At 47.0% G+C, this 19,707-nt stretch overlaps 1 protein-coding gene across 27 annotated transcripts in view; it reads right to left on the bottom strand.

The window, feature by feature from the left end:
• PTPRT (protein tyrosine phosphatase receptor type T) overlaps nt 1-19,707 on the bottom strand; it is a 1,303,183-nt gene that overhangs the window by 667,092 nt on the left and 616,384 nt on the right. For all 27 annotated transcript variants that reach the window (XM_067013228.1, XM_067013229.1, XM_067013240.1 and 24 more), the window contains 2 exons: nt 18,568-18,839; nt 10,039-10,120 (listed from right to left, as the gene is read on the bottom strand). In XM_067013228.1, the coding sequence (XP_066869329.1) occupies nt 10,039-10,120; nt 18,568-18,839 (354 nt within the window). The remainder of the gene's footprint in view (nt 1-10,038; nt 10,121-18,567; nt 18,840-19,707) is intronic.

The following is a 19,707-nucleotide window of genomic DNA, read 5'->3' as shown; positions in this document are numbered from 1 at the left end:
TAAGACATTTACTTGCATCATCTCACTTAAACCTCACAAAAAATCCACAAGGTGGGCAGTAACTCCATTCCACCAATCAGAAAATTAATGCTCTGAAGGGTTACACAGTTTGTCATGGTCAGACAGCCAGAAACTGGGGAAGGCAAGACACGAATCCATGTCTCGGAGAGCCTCAAAATCCATATTATTAGCTGCTGGGTAATACTGCCGTGTTTGCAAAAGGAAGTTGGAGGGGTGGGCGGGGGTCACCCCGGAAGATATCTCCCTGTAGACGTGGGTGAGCAGAAAGAAGAAAACTGAAGTGAAGCACCGTTGAGCCTGAGACTTCCACACCTGCCCTTGGTGATGATACCGATCATGAGGAGGGCAAAGAGGGGAGGATGGAGAAAAGGTGGAGGAGAACACTAGTAGTAAGCACTGAGCGAATGAAGGTTACGTGATTGGTGTCATGGCAGTATCTACACACAGAAACTCACTTAACCCAATGCAGTTGGTGATGGTATTATCTCTGTTTCACAGCGAGTGAAGCAAGGCACTGAGAATTCAAGACACATTCACAGTCTGCACTCTTCACTCTAAGCTATGATACCTAGGGATGGGATGGAGGTGCGACATTTACTCTGGGAACACGGCGTAACAGGAGAAAGGACTTTCAAATGAAACTCACGGTGTCCATGGGTAATCAGTTCTAGAATTAAACTATGTTTTATGTTGGGTAACTTGGGTTCATCTCTTTTCTTGTTTGTGGAGAGAGGTCCTTGCCTACATGAGCTCTCCAAAGACAAGTGGATTGATAATCTATGTCTAGAAGAATGCGTTTCTTCATCAAGGCACAAAAGGGCCAACGATCCCTATCACATCAACCAAATCAGGGATGAACCAGGCATCAAATACCCCTGGAATGCGATCAAATGGACAGTTGTTAAGAGGATCAGGAGGTTCAACGAGGGCCTTTGGCCATCTTTTCAGAGGGAGTCAAATATCCAGACAGACAAGTAATAATAATAACATCATTTATTGAAAGCTCCTGCAATGCCAGGCACTGTGAAAAATGCTTTACATGTTTTATTGAAGTTAACTTCATAATATTCCCTAAAGCAGACACTAGCATTATTTCGCTGTTAGAGAAGCAGAAACCAAGGCTCACCAAGTTTAATTTGTCCAACACCACACAGCGTTAATGACAGGAACAGAATTCAGTCCAGGTCCATTTTAGTCCCAAACTCAGCATTTTTTTTTTTTTTTAAGAAAATGTTGGGCGTAGGAGTTTTATTAATTAATTTATTTATTTATTTTTGCTGTGTTGGGTCTTCGTTTCTGTGAGAGGGCTTTCTCCAGTTGTGGCAGGCGGGGGCCACTCTTCATCGCGGTGCACGGGCCTCTCACTATCGCGGCCTCTCTTGTTGCAGAGCACAGGCTCCAGACGCGCAGGCTCAGTAGTTGCGGCTCACGGGCCCAGCTGCTCCGCGGCATGTGGGATCCTCCCTGACCAGGGCTCGAACCCGTGTCCCCTGTATCGGCAGGCAGACTCTCAACCACTGCGCCACCAGGGAAGCCCCCAAACTCAGCATTTACCCAGCACATTCTCTTGCCTCATGGACAACAGGAGGTCAACGGTGTCACCTGGAGCCCAGGGTCCAAAGAAAGGGCTCACAGGCAAGGCTGTGCTGACCCTCCAGACTCTTCTCATTGCTCTGGAATATTTCACCACAAGAGATTCCTTTCCTTGGCATCTGTCCCCATGGCCTTCACACTTTGAACTCTCTGCTCTACCAAACTGTGTCACCACCTGCAATGCTCAGCAAAAGCCAAGGACCTTGGCATGATCAGGCAGACTCGCTGTGCAAAAACATACAGCTTCTGCTCAGGTTTTTAAACAAAGTGACAACAGCTAAGAGTCCACCTCATGCCACCTCCAGGGCCCCACGACTAGACGGCATCAAGAGTCCAAGGTCCAGGGAAGTCCTCTCATTGTGGGCTTCTCAGAGTTGAAGATGTGTGCATCTAGACAACCTGACAAATGTCATGCTGCTTTGATTGTCTGAAATTTTTTCCGTTTTGCTCTCCTGTATAATTTTGTAAAGTTATTTTTGGAACTATCAGTTCAAGTCAATTTTTAAGTGGGGATAGAGTGAACCATGTAAGCCCCTTTATGCTACCTGTTTGAAGCCGAAGGAACATCTACTCCCTGGTAAGGAGGGGGTACAGAATCTTAGTTCCAATGTTGGGAGGCTTTGTGTTGGGTTTTTACAAAAGGATATCTCCCCTCACCCTTGGAGACACTAGGCAAATGGTTTAACCTCTGGGACTTGTGCAACTAGAAATGAATTATCTCTGGATCAATGTCCCCTGCTTGCTTCTCTTTTTTTTTTTTTTTTTTTTTTTTTTAACCACACCATGCGCGGCTCGTGAGATCTTAGTTCTCCGAGCGGGGATTGAACCCAGGCCCTCGGCAGTGAGAGCAGGGAGTCCTAAGCACTGGTCCACCAGGGAATTCCCTCTCCTGCTTGCTTCTGACTCCTTTCTAGCAGACCTCTTGCATTGATTCTTTCATCTGCAATCCTTCTCCCTCCCTCCCTTCTAGGTACAGTGGTAGAGAATTCAGAGGTGTAATGGCCCCTGGTGTTAATAATTCTGGTGAAACACCGAGGGTTTACAGAGAGCAGAGATGTTGAAAGCATGCGCCTTCAGGAGCCAGACAGTTATGTAAAGGAATAACGTGGTTCAGTTGTAAAACAAACAAAAACAAAACTGCCACCTCCTTGCCCCCTTATTCATTTTCCTACCTTTCATAGAGACTTGGGTAAAATAAAGATTTCTCTGTATCAGAAAAGCAACATCACAAGCACAACTAATAACTGGTATCTGACACCAGCCTCAGCAATGAGGAGGCAATAAGGAGTGGTGGGGACTTAGGGGAACTGGATAAAGACCCCATGCCCCGTAGGCAGGGGGCAGCTAGCAGTTCCCTAAATCCAGCAGACAGAGGCCATGTGACAGTGCGGTGCTCAGGGTAGCCAACCATCCGATTTCTCAAGGCAAGTAAGAAATCCAGCCTTAGGTGAAAGCCCTCATTCTAAAATCCTGACTTGGGCTTCCCTGGTGGCGCAGTGGTTGAGAGTCCGCCTGCCGATGCAGGGGACACGGGTTCGTGCCCCGGTCCGGGAAGATCCCACGTGCCGTGGAGCGGCTGGGCCCGTGAGCCGTGGCCGCTGAGCCTGTGCGTCCGGAGCCTGTGCTCCGCAACGGGAGAGGCCACAACAGTGAGAAGGCTCGCGTACTGCAAAATAAAATAAAATAAAATCCTGACTTACTAGAGCATGGACTTGAGGATATGGTGGGGGAGGAGGGTAAGCTGTGACGAAGTGAGAGAGTGGCATGGACATATATACACTACCAAATGTAAAATAGATAGCTAGTGGAAAGCAGCCGCATGGCACAGGGAGATCAGCTCGGTGCTCTGTGACCACCTAGAGGGGTGGGAGAGGGAGGGTGGGAGGGAGGGAGACGCAAGAGGGAGGAGATATGGGGACATATGTATATGTATAACTGATTCACTTTGTTGTAAAGCAGAAATTAACACACCCTTGTAAAGCAATTTTACTCCAATAAAGATGTTAAAAAAATTTTTAAAAAAATTAAAAATTAAAAAAGAATCTTGACTGAATTTATTAAAACACTATGTAGACTTAACAAAACACGACTGCAGGCATGCTCTTCTAGTTGGCTGTCTCTGTTACATAGCTCTTATGGAACAATTACCACTGGCTGGTCTTGCCTGGTCTGAACCCATAAAACCAGGGATGTCCCCACCCCTCTAGGTGCTATGCTGTTGTATCACGTGCACACTAGCTCTAGATCGCGGTTCTCAACACGGGAACCTTTCTGGACCACCGTCCTCCTGCTTAGCACCCTCTCCACATGCCCTTACCCTTTGAGCCCTGGTTTCATCTCCAGCTCACGACAGATCTCTCTCTCTCTCTCTCTCTCTGGGGGGTCCTCCTTATGTTGGGGACCTGTTTGGTACACTTCTCTGAGATCCTGGCCTCCCCAATCCTCCTCCCATCCCCCCACCCCGACCCCAGTCCAATCCTGAGCCCAGTCCTCTCCCAGCTGTGGTTTGCACCCAGCATCTACAGCTCCAGGAAAGCAATCATGCCACCCGCTTCAACTCACCAACCTTCAGCCAAGCACAGACGACCTTGGGGCCCAGACCAGCCACCAGCTCGGGGTTTTAAGCATCCCACACTCACTCCCCACCGAGGCCCAGCGCCCCCAAAATGGGACCCTGCGGAATGGGGTTAACAGAAAACTGGCTGTGCATTTGGGGCAAAATGCCTTGATGCTGGTGACATTTACACTCCTGCAGATGTGAGTGCAGCATCTGAAGACGTATTATTGTGCCCTTTATCTCGCTCTTTAAACCTGACAGTGCTCAGTAGGAAGCCACACAATTGCGGAGAAAATGCACTACATGCATTAAAAACGTGCTGCAGACCGTGGGCTCAGTGGCATAGCCCCACAAGGCTGTGATGGGAAAGAAAAAAAAAGTTTAAACAATCCTAAAAGTCAACCTCGGAGCTAGAGACTTTGAAACTGAGTGGAAAATCGTGCTGACATTTATCGTCCATGGTTATAACCGTAGTGGCCCTGCTAATGGCTGATACGGAGAAACGGCAGCAGAGGGTAACTATGGTTAAAATATTTGCAGAATAACACAAAAATGTTAAATGGGCCATAAAATATAGACGAGAGGTCTCAGTTTGTAGGAGAAAATAATTTCCGTTGAGTATCACACTTATCTTCTGGTCACTGTTTTAGAAGTTGACAGGCAAGTGTTTAAAGTCATAACTTCAGCTCAAATCGATCAAGAATACAATTGCAAATCATGCACTAAGCCCCCTGGAGCTTTTGGAATACTTAGTGGAATCGATAAACTCTGACCATACCTTAATTTTTAAAAAACGTTTTAGGGAACTAGAGTGGAGAATTATAAGCCTGAGGACCTAAAGAGGATGCATTCTTTTAATATAGTGAAGTTTTTAACAAGCTATGAGTGAAGTCATAAATGCATTAAGGCTGGGGTTGGGGGAAAAGCACTGTCAGGCCAAAGGACAGTTCAGAAGCTCCTAGCAGGCTGCATGACTCGCCATCCCATGAGCAGCCTCCAGGACCCGTGCATAGTGGGAACCATGAAAGGTCACACACACCTCCTCCCCAGAATCACACCACCCAGCTGATGAAGCCAGAAACCTAGCAGGGCACCATTTCTGATGCCTCTGGCTCCTACTCTAACCCCATCACTTAGGACCAGTGGGCTCTACCTCCTGAATTCATCTCTAACTACCACTACCTCTCTCCATCTCTACGCTCTATGTTTCTTCATAGTCTACTTACCATGTGTTATGGGCTGAACTGTATCCCCCCAAAATTCAAAGGTTGCAGCCCTAATGCTCAACAGCTCAGACTGTGACTGTATTTGACGACTGAGACTTTAAAGGGGTGATTATGTTAAAATGAGGCCGTTAGGGCAGGCTCTAACCCAATATGACTGATGTCCTTATAAGAAAATTCGGACACACAAAGACACATCAGGGGCACATGTGCACAGAGGAAAGACCATGTGAGGACAAAGTGAGAAGGCGGCCGTCTGCAAGCAAAGGAGGGAGCCCACGGACAAAACCAAACCTGCCACCTTCATCTTGGATTTGGGGCCTCCAGGACTGTGAGAAAATAAAATTCTGCTTAAGCCACACAGTCTGTGTATTTTGTTATGGCAGCCTTAGCTGACTAATATACCATCTGTTATAGACCAGATAATTACCTGATTGTTTGTTTTATTTTCAGTCTCTTTCACATCACTGGAAGCCCATGAGGGCAAAGAATGAATCTGTCTTACTCACTCCCATGAACCCAGACTAGTGTCTGGCATGGAGCATATGCTCAGTAAACATGTCGGATGGTGAATGAATGTCTCTCCACCACCTGGTCCAGGACATCACCATCTCTTGCATGACGCTAGAACTTTCTTTCTCATAGGTCTCCTGACTTCTCTATTCCCCCTTCAACCCCTCTTCCACAGAACAGCCAAAGTAATCTTTTAATAATTAAATGAGATCATATCAATCCCCAGCATAAACCCCTCCAGTGGTGCCTCCCTACACTTAGATTAAAATCTAAGCAGTCATGAGGCTTCCTTGGTGGCACAGTGGTTGAGAATCCACCTGCCAATGCACGGGACACGGGTTCGAGCCCTGGTCCAGGAAGATCCCACATGCTGCGGAGCAACTAAGCCCACGCACCACAACTACTGAGCCTGTGCCCTAGAGCCCGCAAGCCACACTACTGAGCCTGTGTGCCACAACTACTGAAACCCACGTGCCTAGAGCCCACGCTCCATGACAAGAGAAGCCACTGCAATGAGAAGCCTGCGCACCGCAAAAAAGAGTAGCCCTCCTCACCGCAACTAGAGAAAGCCCGCACGCAGCAACAAAGACCCAACGCAGGGAAAAATAAAATTAATTAATTTAAAAAAATCTAACCAATGAACTTATCTACTAAACAGAAACAGACTCACAGGCATAGAGAACAGACTTGTGGTTGCCAAGGGGCAGGGGTATGGGGAGGGATGGATTGGAGTCTGGGGTTAGCAGATGCAAACTATTATATACAGAATGTATAAACAACAAGGTCCTAATATATAGCACAGGGAACTAAATTCAATATCCAGTGATAAACCGTAATGGAAAAGAATATATATATATTAAAAAAACTGAATCACTTTGCTGCACAGCACAAATTAACACAATGTTGTAAATCAACTATACTTCAATTAAAAATAATAAATTAGGGCTTCCCTGGTGGCGCAGTGGTTGAGAATCCGCCTGCCGATGCAGGGGACACGGGTTCGTGCCCCGGTCCGGGAAGATCCCACATGCCGTGGAGCGGCTGGGCCCGTGAGCCATGGCCGCTGAGCCGGTGCGTCCGGCGCCTGTGCTCCGCTACGGGAGAGGCCACAACAGTGAGAGGCCCGCATACCACAAAAAAATAAATAAATAAAAAATAAATTACACAGTTTGATAAGTTTAAAAAAAATGTCACCACTCACAATGATGTTCAGGGCCCTGCTTCCCTTTCACTCAGAAACACTTTCCCCTGTGTTCCCCAGGCTCAGGATACGCTGGCAGCATCAAGCTGATCCCACTGCAGGGCCTCTGCACGTGCCCCTTCCTCTACCTAGAATGCCCCCTCCCCAAACTTTCAAACCGCGAACTCCTTCTATGACTCAGATCTCAGCTCAGACCACATCTTCAAAGATATCTCCCCGACCACTTTATCTAAGAAGCCCCTCCACGTCCCAGTCCCTCATTTATTATATTCATAACACATCACTATCTGAAATTATATTCGTGACTTACTGAACATTAGTTACTTACTTAATATTAGTGACTTACTTAATGTTAGTGACTTACTTAATGTCCTTCCTCCCTCTGTCCTTCTGCTAAGTATGGGACAACATGGGAACAAACACCTACCTATGTTGGTCACTTAAGTATCCTCTGTGTCCAGCAGAAGTTCCCGACACATAACTCAATAATTGACTCATGGAAAGAAAGAATGAATAAAAACCCTGACTGGATATGGATTGAGCATGGGGCCTTGGGAAGGGGCCTTTGCTAGGCCCTGGCCAACCCCGCATGACTCACGAGCTATGGATAGAACTCAGGGGACTCTATGCACCACCAATATTTGCACAGAGAGTTAAATGGAATTTTCGAATTCCAGCCACTTTCACAGAGTTGCACGTTTTGATGTCTAGGAAGTTTTAAGCTTAAGCCTCCTGAGCATCTAAGTTGAACTCAGATGAAGCACATTACACAAGAACACAGCCAGGGTCACGTCTTCCTGAGTTATGTCCCACGGCCCATTTGCTGGGTAACTTGCTCTCAGCAATTCCGTAACCACATAATGCACATTCCTCAGCATAAAGAGTGTGAAGCTCTCAGAAGAATCCAAAATTCAGAAGCAGTCTCAATGGAAGGAGGATTCCAAGAGGAGCCATGAGACTTTAGGCACGGAGAGGCACTCAAATGCCCTCCAGAGAACCCTCGCCCGTGGAGATGCCTCTGAGAGAAGGAAGCGTGGGGCTGCAATGGCAAACCATGGACAGTGTGTAGAGTTAAGGCAGAGTTGAGGCTGAGACAAGAGACAGGTGTCAGGTTGGGTGTCATGGTGGAGGTAAAAATTCCCAGTAGAGGACAGAATTCTGGGATCCCGGGAGAGAGAACCAGGCCAGATTCTTTTAGGAAGAGCCTACTAGAAAGACCTAGTGCAAGCATCCAGCACAGGGCAGCGGGCATGCAGCTGCGAGGATGCGATATGTACAGGACTTGGGGATTGCTGAAATCCTGTTTCAGAGAGACTGCCTCAAAACTGATGGCTGTGCAAGGCTGAGTGTGTGAGGTTAAGTGGATGACAAGTAGAGCAGACATCTCCCGACATGGTCTGAGGTCAACAATCATTCTCCAGTGGGCAGCAGATGCTGATTCCCAGGAGTCAAGGGCGGGGAAGACTTAAGCCTGGTAAGAGGACTCATGTGTATACCCAGTACATAAACCCTGCATAGCTGGGGGATTTCTGGGACCCTCTTCACATGAAGTCTGTTTCAGCGGAGACATTTGCCGGGCATAACTGAATGGACAGATCCACCTGAGAAAATCCCAAAGACTCAGGAAGTAACCCAGAGGGTAGGAACCTTAGGCCAGAGTAATGGAGAATCTAATAGGATCTCAGCATTTCTGAGATGCTGGTTGATTCCTGGGGAGGAGGTTTCCCTTACACAGACACCAAACACAGTTACCCAAAATACCGTCTTGCCAAAACCCCTTGGAACTCATCCCAAATTCCTCCAGAGAAGGTGCTCTAAGACAATGGGTCAAACAATGTCACTGTAGTGCCAGGGGAGGGAAGCGATGTTTGGGGCTCTGATGAATTCACTGTAGCAGAAGTTGAAAGAATCATTCCAATTAAAGCAACATAGATGGGGCAGAAATGAGAAGAGCCTCAAAATGGGAGGCATGAAAGACATAAAAGCACAGGACATGTTATATCTCTTGAGGGAACAGCAAACTGCACCAGAGCCCATAGCATGACTCATGGCTATAAGGAAGAAGTAGGGACAGCCCTGCTAGGAGTTAGTTACCCAATGGCTGCCAAGAAACTAATAGGAACTTCCAATCTGCAGACACTAACAAACTAACGGGGCTGGCAACTTAACCAGCCCTCCTATGGGGCTGCCATAATCCCGAGGCATATCCCTTTGATTACAATCCCCCCACCAAATGTCACTGGATATGATGCCATCTCAACTACCTGCACCCTGGACTTGTCCCCTCGGAGATTTAGTGAACCTGGGAACCACATCTCCTTGCTCAGACACATTCAAATATCTTAGACGAAATACACAAAGAGAGAGAACTTCCAGGGGAAACTGGCTGGGTTTGGAGGAGTGGAATGCCTTTGAGAACTCTCGACACTGTACCATAAATACTAACCACTGTGAGAAGTCTCTCCCTATGCCTACACGGAGTCGATGAGGGTATTTAAAATTACTTTTAAAGAATTAATAGCTTTAGGGTACTTTTCCCTGTGAGTGAACAGTGTGCTAATTTGCTCAATGTTTTGGTGTTGTTCTTTTTTTGAGACAATTGCACAAGATTCTATCCGAAGCCCTCTAATTCTTCCACTTCAGTGGTCTGAATCCCGCTAACAAACAATGAAGACTTTAGACCCCCTTAATAGACAGATTAGTAGACAGATTCAAACAAAGATGTTTTGCCGCTCTCTGCAAAGTCCTGGAGGTGCTGCCTGTTGAACAGGCCAGCAAAATTATCGATTTATTCAGGACTGATTGCATTGAGTACGTAAGAGAGTAAGAGGTGTTTGTGAGCTGAATGAATGGGGTGGGGGGGCTGCAGCCTCCAAGCTACCCAGTCTGGCATGGAGCAAGGCTGTGTTAGGATGAGGGGAGAGACTTACTGCATGGGTGGGCAAGGACCCGGACCTCGTCCACAGCGATGTAGCCAGGATGACCCTTCAGAGAAACGGATTCAAATATCACCTGCAACACACAAGGCAGGAGTCAATTTCGCAGAAGTGGTTGTAGGAATTCATCACAGCTGCCCAGCCCCCGAACAATTTATGTTTCAGCTTCCCACTAGAACTACCAAAAGAGGTCTTATATTAGGCTAGGATGCTACCCTGGCAATTGACACGGATTTTCAAAATAAGGTAAAAAGGCCACATTCCGTAAAACACAGACCTACTAGAGCATGGACTTGAGGATATGGGGAGGGGGACGGGTAAGCGGTGACGATGTGAGAGAGTGGCAGGGACATATACACACTACCAAATGTAAATTAAATAGCTAGTGGGAAGCAGCCGCATAGCACAGGGAGATCACCTCTGTGCTTTGTGACCACCTAGAGGGGTGGGATAGGGAGGGTGGGAGGGAGGGTGACGCAAGAGGGAAGAGATATGGGAACATAGTATATGTATATGTATAACTGATTCACTTTGTTGTAAAGGAGAAACTAACACACTATTGTAAAACAGTTATACTCAAATAAAGATGTTAAAAAAAAAAAAAAAAAAGGCCACATTCCGGTGACTAGCAAAAGAATAACCAGCCACATGGAACATTTCTAATGGTTTTCAGAACTAACACTGGGATGCAGGGAAAACAACCCAAACGTGGTCTGGAAACCCCGATCTGCACCTTTTTCATTGTTGTTTCAAGGGAAACACAGAGAAGAATGACTTCCAAATATCTCAACTTTCTTACGAAGGATGAGGGAGAAGCCACCATAAGCCAAGGAGGGTTTACCTTAATTTAATTGCACATCTCCAAGGAATACAGTCCATCTGAATTACCTAATAACACCTCTTGATAATAAGCCCCAGGCACCACTGTTGGTATCTGGGAATCCGAGGGCAACAAGTTCTTTGAATCCTCCATTCTGACTCCCACTCAAACTGCTGATTTCAGTAAACAGCTTTCCTTGTCACCCACCATCCACCTCCACAAAGGAGATGTGACTATCTGTGTGGACAGCATGACCAATGCCCTTGACCTCTCTAATTCCAATGGCCTCATCTTCCAATCCGCTTCAGCCACGTGCTCCCTCTTGTCCTTCTCTACTCCACAAACTGGAATTTTCAGTGTATTTTGGCACAGGCCGCTACCACGCGCTCCTCTCCCAACTCACCCCTCTTAAACCTGCTTCTGCAGTGCATATGGTACCCTGGATCTCAACTTTTCTAGAGACTGTAGGCTGCACGGACCTCCCTGCATTCTCAACAAACCCAGGGTTCCCCCACTCTCTTGACTAATCACCCATACCATTCTCACCAAAAGCCCCGGTTCCTCATTTCAGTGTTGGCAAGTCTATTGCAAAACTGCCTTCTCCACTCCTATACCCCGAACAAATGTTCCCCTTTCAACATCACCTACCCAATCCCTGCAAGATACCCATATCACATCTTGAAGACGCAAGAGGACTACAGAGGGGCTGACTTCTAACTTCTTACCCATCAACCTAATCTTCATGGGTTAGATGACTACACACCCACCACTGCCCCCTCTCTGCAAGGCACACCCCAGTGCCCTTGACCTCTACCTTTGCTGCATTTTCCAGCTTCTTGGTTCTCGGTTCTCTCTCTCTAACTTATATCTCCGAATCCTCCCTTTTATTCCTGACTCTGACCAACGTAAATGTTTGGATTTCTCTTACTCTTTAAAAGCTACCCTTTGGCAGCAGTTGTATTTATAGTGCAACTGTGTTTCAGTCACATTTAAAATTCTCAGGTGAGTCTTGGGTTTCTCAAATATGAGAGAGTAATATTCTGTAAGAAACAAGGGGAAGAAGGTACTGTTTTTTTTCCATGAAATGAATGAATAATTGTAAAATGTTTACAATACGTATAGTAAGATACTGATGAATGTTACTATCACTGCCCTTACTCTGGGCCGAGTGATGGGAGATGAGAAGGAAAATTCAAGGGAATGGTGGGAGAGGAAGAAAGGAATGGGCTTCCCAATGAGACTACTCCTTGTGCCCTCATCCCAAGTTTCCACTAAAATTCCTACACTCAACAGACTCTGAGGTGAGTGAGGACAGGTGGGAACCGGTAGAGGCTGGGCTTTGGGTCCATGTGGAGCTACATGGGAATTAAGAGGCACAGGTGGTTGCAGGTGCCACGGCAGTTGGGGAGGTGGAGGGGAGAGTGCGCAGAAGCATGGCAAAGGAGACGGTGACAACCCACAGAATCCTTGACGAAGGCTCCGCACTCACAAGACATTAGAATTAGGGTCCACGGTATGTTTTCAACAAAAGGCAGGTCCTGGGTGCTGCTGAGAATAAAGCACCTCCCAGAACAGATGGGGAATATCCTCCCCATCACTACCAGATTGCTCAGAGCAGAAAGCTCACAAAACCTACAGGAGCCAAGAGGGTCCTGTTCTTGGCATGCAACTCCAGAGAGAGAATTTTTTTTTTTTTTTTTTTAAGTCATGCAAACTGCCATGAGATAGAGCCCTCAATGGCATGAGAGTAGAAGGTCACAAGGCTGGGGGTATCAGGAACAGTGGCAGGGAGTCCACCATTCTTCCCCAGAAAGAAAAGGCAGGAAGGCCCACGATGGATGGGCTTAGATCTTCAAGGGCCCACCTGGACTCACCTGCTGAGGCCTGTCCCCTGAACACTCACAATGGGGCTGACTCTGAGGCCCACATGCAACCTCCTGGGCAAGCTGCTTGCTTCCAGAAACAAGGGCCAACCCTGGGAAGCACAATGGCAGGCACCAGAGAGGGAGATCTCAAATGGTGGCTAGAATGTGCCACCAAAAGATTACGGGGTGGTGGGCCTTAGCCACGGAGAAGCAATGGGTCCTGGGGTTAAGTTGGCAGGGTCAGCCTCTAGAAATTACATATAGCCCCCAAACCCGAAACACCCCCTTATCCATGCCGCATGCTTTAGAGCTCTGAACGAGATCCTGGCAATGCAAATTATTGCTGGGGTTCTGGATGGGAATCTGGCAATGCAAATTACTGCTAGGATTCACGGTTCAAGTTTCTGACCACAAGGCGCTTCTGCATGAAGCCACAGGGCAGGGCGCTACGGAACACTGTTAGAGAAATCAGGTTTGGCTGCAGCAAGAGGTCGCAACGGCGGCTCACAGGAAAGCAGCACAACCGGGGACGTTCAAACTTCAGGAGAGACGTGAGGGCTCCCCTGGATCCTCACTGCTGATAAAAAAGGACGAAGCCCTCTCAAACAAACGCAATAGCAGAAGAGAGCATTGTCTTGTGTGGTTCAGGAAAAGCAGCGGTTACAGCTACAGCTCAGCCCCCGGGGCCAGGTTCCCAGCCGACCAAGTTCTGGGAAATGTGGACCATTGGAGACCTCTCTTCCCTTCTGGTCAGAAAGCACCCCAGAAGACATCTGCAGCTTTGGGTGGAGATGGTTATCCCATCAACATGCTTCTGGTCCTGGTTAGGAAGACCTACCGGCTCCAGTTCCTGGGGACAGACACCACCAAGGGACAGGGTGATGTCAAGACCCTCAGTGATAGAAAGACCTGCCCAGGTGTTCGGAGGTGAAGGAGAATGGTCAACTCCAAGCAAAGCACGCTCATAAGGAAACCAAGGCCCTTGAGGAATGAGAGCCAGGAACGGGAGATGAGCCAGAGGAGTGAGTGAGGAACTGTGAGAAGGCAGGGAGCTCTAGTTGACAGGGAGTAGCAAGGGCGGGGTGGAGGGGGCCAGAGGAAGGCCACCCAGTGATGCTCCATGTCAGGGTACGGAGGCAGGGACACTGGGGTGCAGGGACTGGAGCAGAAGGCCTGGGCTGGGAACCCCAACTTCCCTGCAGGACAGCCTTCAACCCCAAGGTTGCCATGTGTCCCTACTGTCAGCTGCACATCCCCCAAGCCCTAGACCTTTAGAGACCTCCTGGTTTGGGGACGTGCAGCTTGCATGGAAAGGCGCAAACCTCTCCCAGCACAGGAGCTGCTGGGCAAAGCCAGGAAGTCACGTCCCAAGAGAGGCTCAGAGATGAGTCAGCCCCATCCCCTCCACAAAAGGCAGCCTGTGTGCTTGCTTGGGGGAGGGTTGTGGATATGTCGGGACACGGTTTAAGGGGCTTGGCATCTTATGCTCGCCACTGAAGTCCTCAAGCAGAGAATTTGTAGAGCAGAAGTTTCAAGGGGCTGCAAACACCTTCTCAAAAGATAAGAGACAGAAAAATGCTGGCTCACCAGAACTCCTCTTCGGAAGAGGACCACATATATTTTCATGGTGAGGGTGGGGGAGAGACTGCTTGGGGTGAAATCAAGAGAGACGTGATTTCCCCAGCCCACACCAGCCCAAGGAGGCCTGCCTCAAGACGAGGAGGAGCGTTTGCTGCTTAGCGGGCAGTGGTGGTGGGTGAACGAAAGAGGAGATGGGGTGGAGTCTGAAGGAGGTAAAGTGGCCCCCCTCCCTGTGACGCCCCCTCCTGAATCGTGCAAGAAGTTACCAAACCCACAGAGCGCCAGATGCCAGAGGAACTCCTGAGAAAGGGACTGGGCTTCAAGTCCAGTTAAGTCCAAGTCAGATGAGGCTTAAATTTCAGGGGTCTACATAGCTGAATAAAAGGTAATTTCACCGAGGTGGGTGATGGAGAATAGAGAGAACAAGTAGCTGCACAACTAAAGTTCTTTCATTTTTTAAAATATTGGGACAGAAAAGCTGGGAATCATTAAAAAACATGAAATGGAATTAACATCACCTGGAAAGGGGCAGCCATCTGCAGTACGGCTTCAGCGGCACTGGATGAGCCCTTGCTCTCCTGAGAAGAGGCAGGCGAGGGGTGGACAGTTGGGGGGACATTCTCATCCGAGGCCCTGCTGACGGCCTGGGGCCAGAGAGCCCACTAATCAGAAAGATGAAATGTCCCTGCTTATTACAGAGCTACAAGTCAATTTTAGGACTGTGAAATATGACTTTAATAAATGAATACATAAGCCATCAGGGTCTGAAGCCCAGCAGTGCTGAGAACCAAAACGGTATTTAGTCCACAGAATCATGCATGCAGAGCCAGAGCCTGGGGTCTGGTGAATTTTAAAATGCATCTGGCAAACTACAAATAGAACTACCATATGACCCAGCAATCCCACTACTGGGCATATACCCTGAGAAAACCATACTTCAACAAGAGTCATGTACCAAAATGTTCGCTGCAGCTCTATTTACAATAGCCAGGACATGGAAGCAACCTAAGTGTCCATCAACAGATGAATGGATAAGGAAGATGTGGCACATATATACAATGGAATATTACTCAGCCATAAAAAGAAATGAAACTGAGTTATTTGTAATGAGGTGGATAGACCTGGAATCTGTCATACAGAGTGAAGTAAGTCAGAAGGATAAAAACAAATACCGTATGCTAACACATATATATGGAATCTAAAAAAAAAAAAAATCATGAAGAGATTAGTGGTAGGATGGGAATAAAACACAGACCTACTAGAGCATGGACTTGAGGATATGGGGAGGGGGAAGGGTAAGCTGTGACGATGTGAGAGAGTGGCAGGGACATATACACACTACCAAAGGTAAATTAGATAGCTAGTGGGAAGCTACAGCATAGCACAGGGAGTTCACCTCTGTGCTTTGTGACCACCTAGAGGGGTGGGATAGGGAGGGTGGGAGGGAGGGTGACAAAAGAGGGAAGAGTTATGGGAACATATGTATATGTATAACTGATTCACTTTGTTGTAAAAGAGAAACTAACACACTATTGTAAAACAGTTATACTCAAATAAAGATGTTAAAAAATAAAAATAAAAAATAAAAATAAATTAAAAAAAAATAAAATAAGAAAATAATAAAAAAATAAAATGCATCTGGCAAGTGTCTTTGAATCTCCTGATGGGCCCCTTTTTCTCTCCCCTGATATACGTGTGGGGGGTGCCCCTGCGTCTGTGGCGGGTTTGGGAGCAGGCGGGTACGTGTGCACTTGTGTGTGCTCCCCTGTGTGTATGGCCGAGGGACTATCTGTTAGTGGCTGTGTGTGTGTCTCAAAGACACACGTGTCTTTTCTAAACCACTGCTCTCAGTGCATTAGTGGCTTTTGCACCACAAAGCTAAGAGCAGAGAAAATGGAATGGAATGGAACGATAAAATGCAGTGCCCAACAGGTTGGAAATCAGAACATTCTCCCCGATGAGGCTGCTTAGGACAGGGATGGCTCAGAGCTCAACCACGGTAGTATTTCTTCAGAGAAGGCCTCCCTCCTCCATCCTCTTTGTCTGTTCTTCTCTCTTCCTCCTCCCTTCCTTCCAATAACTGCTGAGGCCCACTGCAAGCCTGATATGATGTTATATATATACTATCTCATTTAATCCACATTAAGAATCCTTCATTGGACCCACCGACATCTCCATTTTACAAACGAGAGAATGTGATTCAGAATGATGGGATAGACCCAACATCGCACAGCTAGCGGGCAGAAGATTCTCAGAAGGGGCATGCTTTTTTCCCTAAAATCATGCAACTGAGCCTGGAGCAGAGCACCCTACGCAGGATTACGGGACCCTCAATTGACCAATAATATCCCCTTCTCTGGAACGCAGGACATGTTGCTACCCATTACAGGAGTTACTGTCAGACAAATGAGTGGCTATACGCTAACCACAGAGCTGGGACATAAGAGATGCCTAAGAAATTTCCTTTTTTACCTCTATACCCCATCAAAGAGCATAGCCAACCCTAGGTCTATCCCTCTCCTGGGTCACTTTTCCTGCTCTTTACACTTGCACGTGTGGCCCCATCCTGTATCCATCTGCATCAGACCCTAGGTAGGGGGTTTTCAGATTAGAACCCTAAGGCCTCCTTGATGGGATCCATGGACTTATGGAGACACTCGAAGTTTATACTCAGTGAAATGGGGGGAGTTTTGGAACCAGGGCACCAGGATTCTGGTCCCAGCTTTGCCAGTGATTTGCTCTGTGCTCTTGGACTTCACTGTCCATCTCTAGACCTCAGCTTTATCACCTGCATCAGGGTTCAAACTATGGCCTGGAAGCCAAATCTGGTCCATCACCTGTTTCTGTACAACAAAGTTTTCTTGGAAAACAGCCACGCCCATTCATTTACATATTGTCTATAACTGCTGGCACGGTACATCTGAAAGAACTATATCACGGGTTTTGAACTGAAGGATGCCGACGAATCTCCCAGCCACTCACCTTTGCCACCCTTAGGTCCCTGTTCTGCTTCAGACTCCAGAGAAATTTCTCCAAGAGTAGATCTACGTCACTTTCTTACTCAAAACCTTCCATCAGTGAGCACGGAGATTAACGTTAAACAGGCACAGGGGATCTTATGGGGTTGATGAAAATGTTCTAGAGCTGGTTTATGGTGACGGTTGTGCAAGTCAATAGATTTACTAAAAATCACTGGATTGCATACTTAAAGTAAGTGGATTCTATGATACATAAGTTGTACCTTAATAGCATGGTTTAAAAAAAAAACAAACGAACGAACTTTCAACAGCCCCAGGCCACAACATGGTGCTGTGTTCCTCTAAGTGAGCTCTGTGGGCTGGTGACAGCCTGCAGAGTGGGTGTCCTCAGTCCTCAGCGATAAGAGGCTCCTCAACGAGATAAGAGCCATTTAGAGAGTGTCCCAGCCATTTGGCATTACTGTGACACTTTTATTGCAGTTTATAAAAGTTCTGGTCCACAAGTTGAGGAGAAAAAAACGGGTCCTCCACCACAGATGGTTTCAGTAGTGCCGCTCTAGCTTAAGAGAATAAATTTACTCTCCTTAGCCTGGCATTCAAAGCCCCCCAAGACCTACCCATCCTTGCAGGCTTAGCTCCCAGTAGATCTCCTTTTCGACCTATACACAACCTAGTTTCCAAACTCTGCCAAAATCTCTCATTCACTCCTCCAGCCCATGGCGTGCACCACCCCTGTCAATTCAAATGCCTTTCCCTTCCTTTTTCAATAATTAGTTATTTATCTTCAAGACTCAGCCTAAGCTGTCTGGTCCTCTGAGAAGCCATCTTAATTGTCTTGCCCCCAGACACCGTCTTCCGCAGGGGCAATATGTGACTAGTTGTCTCATCTTTCTGAACCTTAATTTTTTCATCTGTACAACAGGCATGATAATAGTATCTCCCTCGTCAGATTGTTATAAGAAATTATTGTATGGAAGGCTTCAATAGCTAGCTTCCTCCAGCATCCTGTGGAATCCACATGCATCCCACTATATTCTAAGTGTTTATTTATTTATCAATCAGTTTCCTCCTCCAGACTGTGATCTCCAGGGTGGTAGGGGCTGTAGAGGATCTCTTCTGCATCCTCTAGGCCTGGTTAGGAAAAGTAGCTTGGTAAACATGAGTTGACAAGTGAGTAAATGAAGTCCTTTCTAGACCTAAACTCTAAACAGGGCAAGAGGTGTACAGATAATTATTAAAAAAAAAAAAAAAAAAATCAAACTACGGTAAAACAGCATACCTGGTAGAAATGTGGCCAGAAGGTGCTGATGGCAAGCTCTGCCTTCACCCAGCCCTCAGTGACGACCCCAGACACGTTCCAGACAGGGTTCCCCTGGGGCCCACCGTTCACCTTCACATAGACATTCAAGGCCCCTGGGCTGGACCTGTCGCGGCTGGAGAAGTAGTAATGGAAATCGATGCAGTGGGTGTCATTCTCCTTCAGGGTCGGCAGGAGAAGGTGCGCCTTCTGGCCAGAGGCCCTCCCAGAGCTGTTCACCATCATGAAGGATCCTGGAGACCCACAAAGGGGACGGGAGGTAGAGACAAGGAGAGAGAAAGAAAATCCTTCTGAAAACCAGTCACACCTGTAAACACAGTGGCCAGAAATCCAGTCCCTCTAGGAGGGTATGGTTGATCCCTAGAAACCCACATTTCCCCTCTGGAGTATTTCCTCTCTCTTCTGAAATTGGGAATAAAAAATCCTACTCACCAAGGTGGTTTTAAGAATTAAGAGATGGTAACATACACGAAGTATTCTACAAAGTAAACAGTCTATAAACACGTACAGAAAAAAAAAAAAAACAGCAAATATTAAAAACAGTAGCTCCAACAGGAAGCATGGAATAAAAACTCAGGAATTTAGTTACCTGCAACCTCCGTGGGTGAAATGAGGTGAAATATAACCTCATTCGAGCTTGGGTTGTCTCAATGGAAGCAGAAACGCTACAGCACCCAGGTGCTGTTTTAACATATTCCACCTGGAGCCTTGCATTAGTACAAGGAATACATCAGAGGAGGACGTATAAGAAGTACAGTATATTCAAGTAAGTGAAGAAGACCTTGAAGAAATTGGAGAACCAACTGAAAGATGGAATGGAGGGTAAGTAATACTTGCTAAGCACTTAACGGGTACCAGTGTGATGCTTACTGTCTTATTTATATATTGATCAATTTAACCTTCAGAATGACCCTGGGAGAAGGAGAGTTTTCATTTTATTTAAAGACTCAGTGACTTGCCCTGGACCACTCAGACAGAGAGGGATGAGACCCAGATTTTCTTCAACCTCAAAGTTTATGCCATTTTTACTATCTGCAGAAAACATGACTATTATTTTCAAACAATGGAAAAGCCTATCTCCTAGAAAGGAGGTAAGTGAGC

This window comes from Kogia breviceps, chromosome 14 (assembly GCF_026419965.1).
Source record: "Kogia breviceps isolate mKogBre1 chromosome 14, mKogBre1 haplotype 1, whole genome shotgun sequence".
NCBI classification, from domain to species: Eukaryota; Metazoa; Chordata; class Mammalia; order Artiodactyla; family Physeteridae; genus Kogia; species Kogia breviceps.
This window is presented reverse-complemented; position numbering and strand designations above follow the sequence as displayed.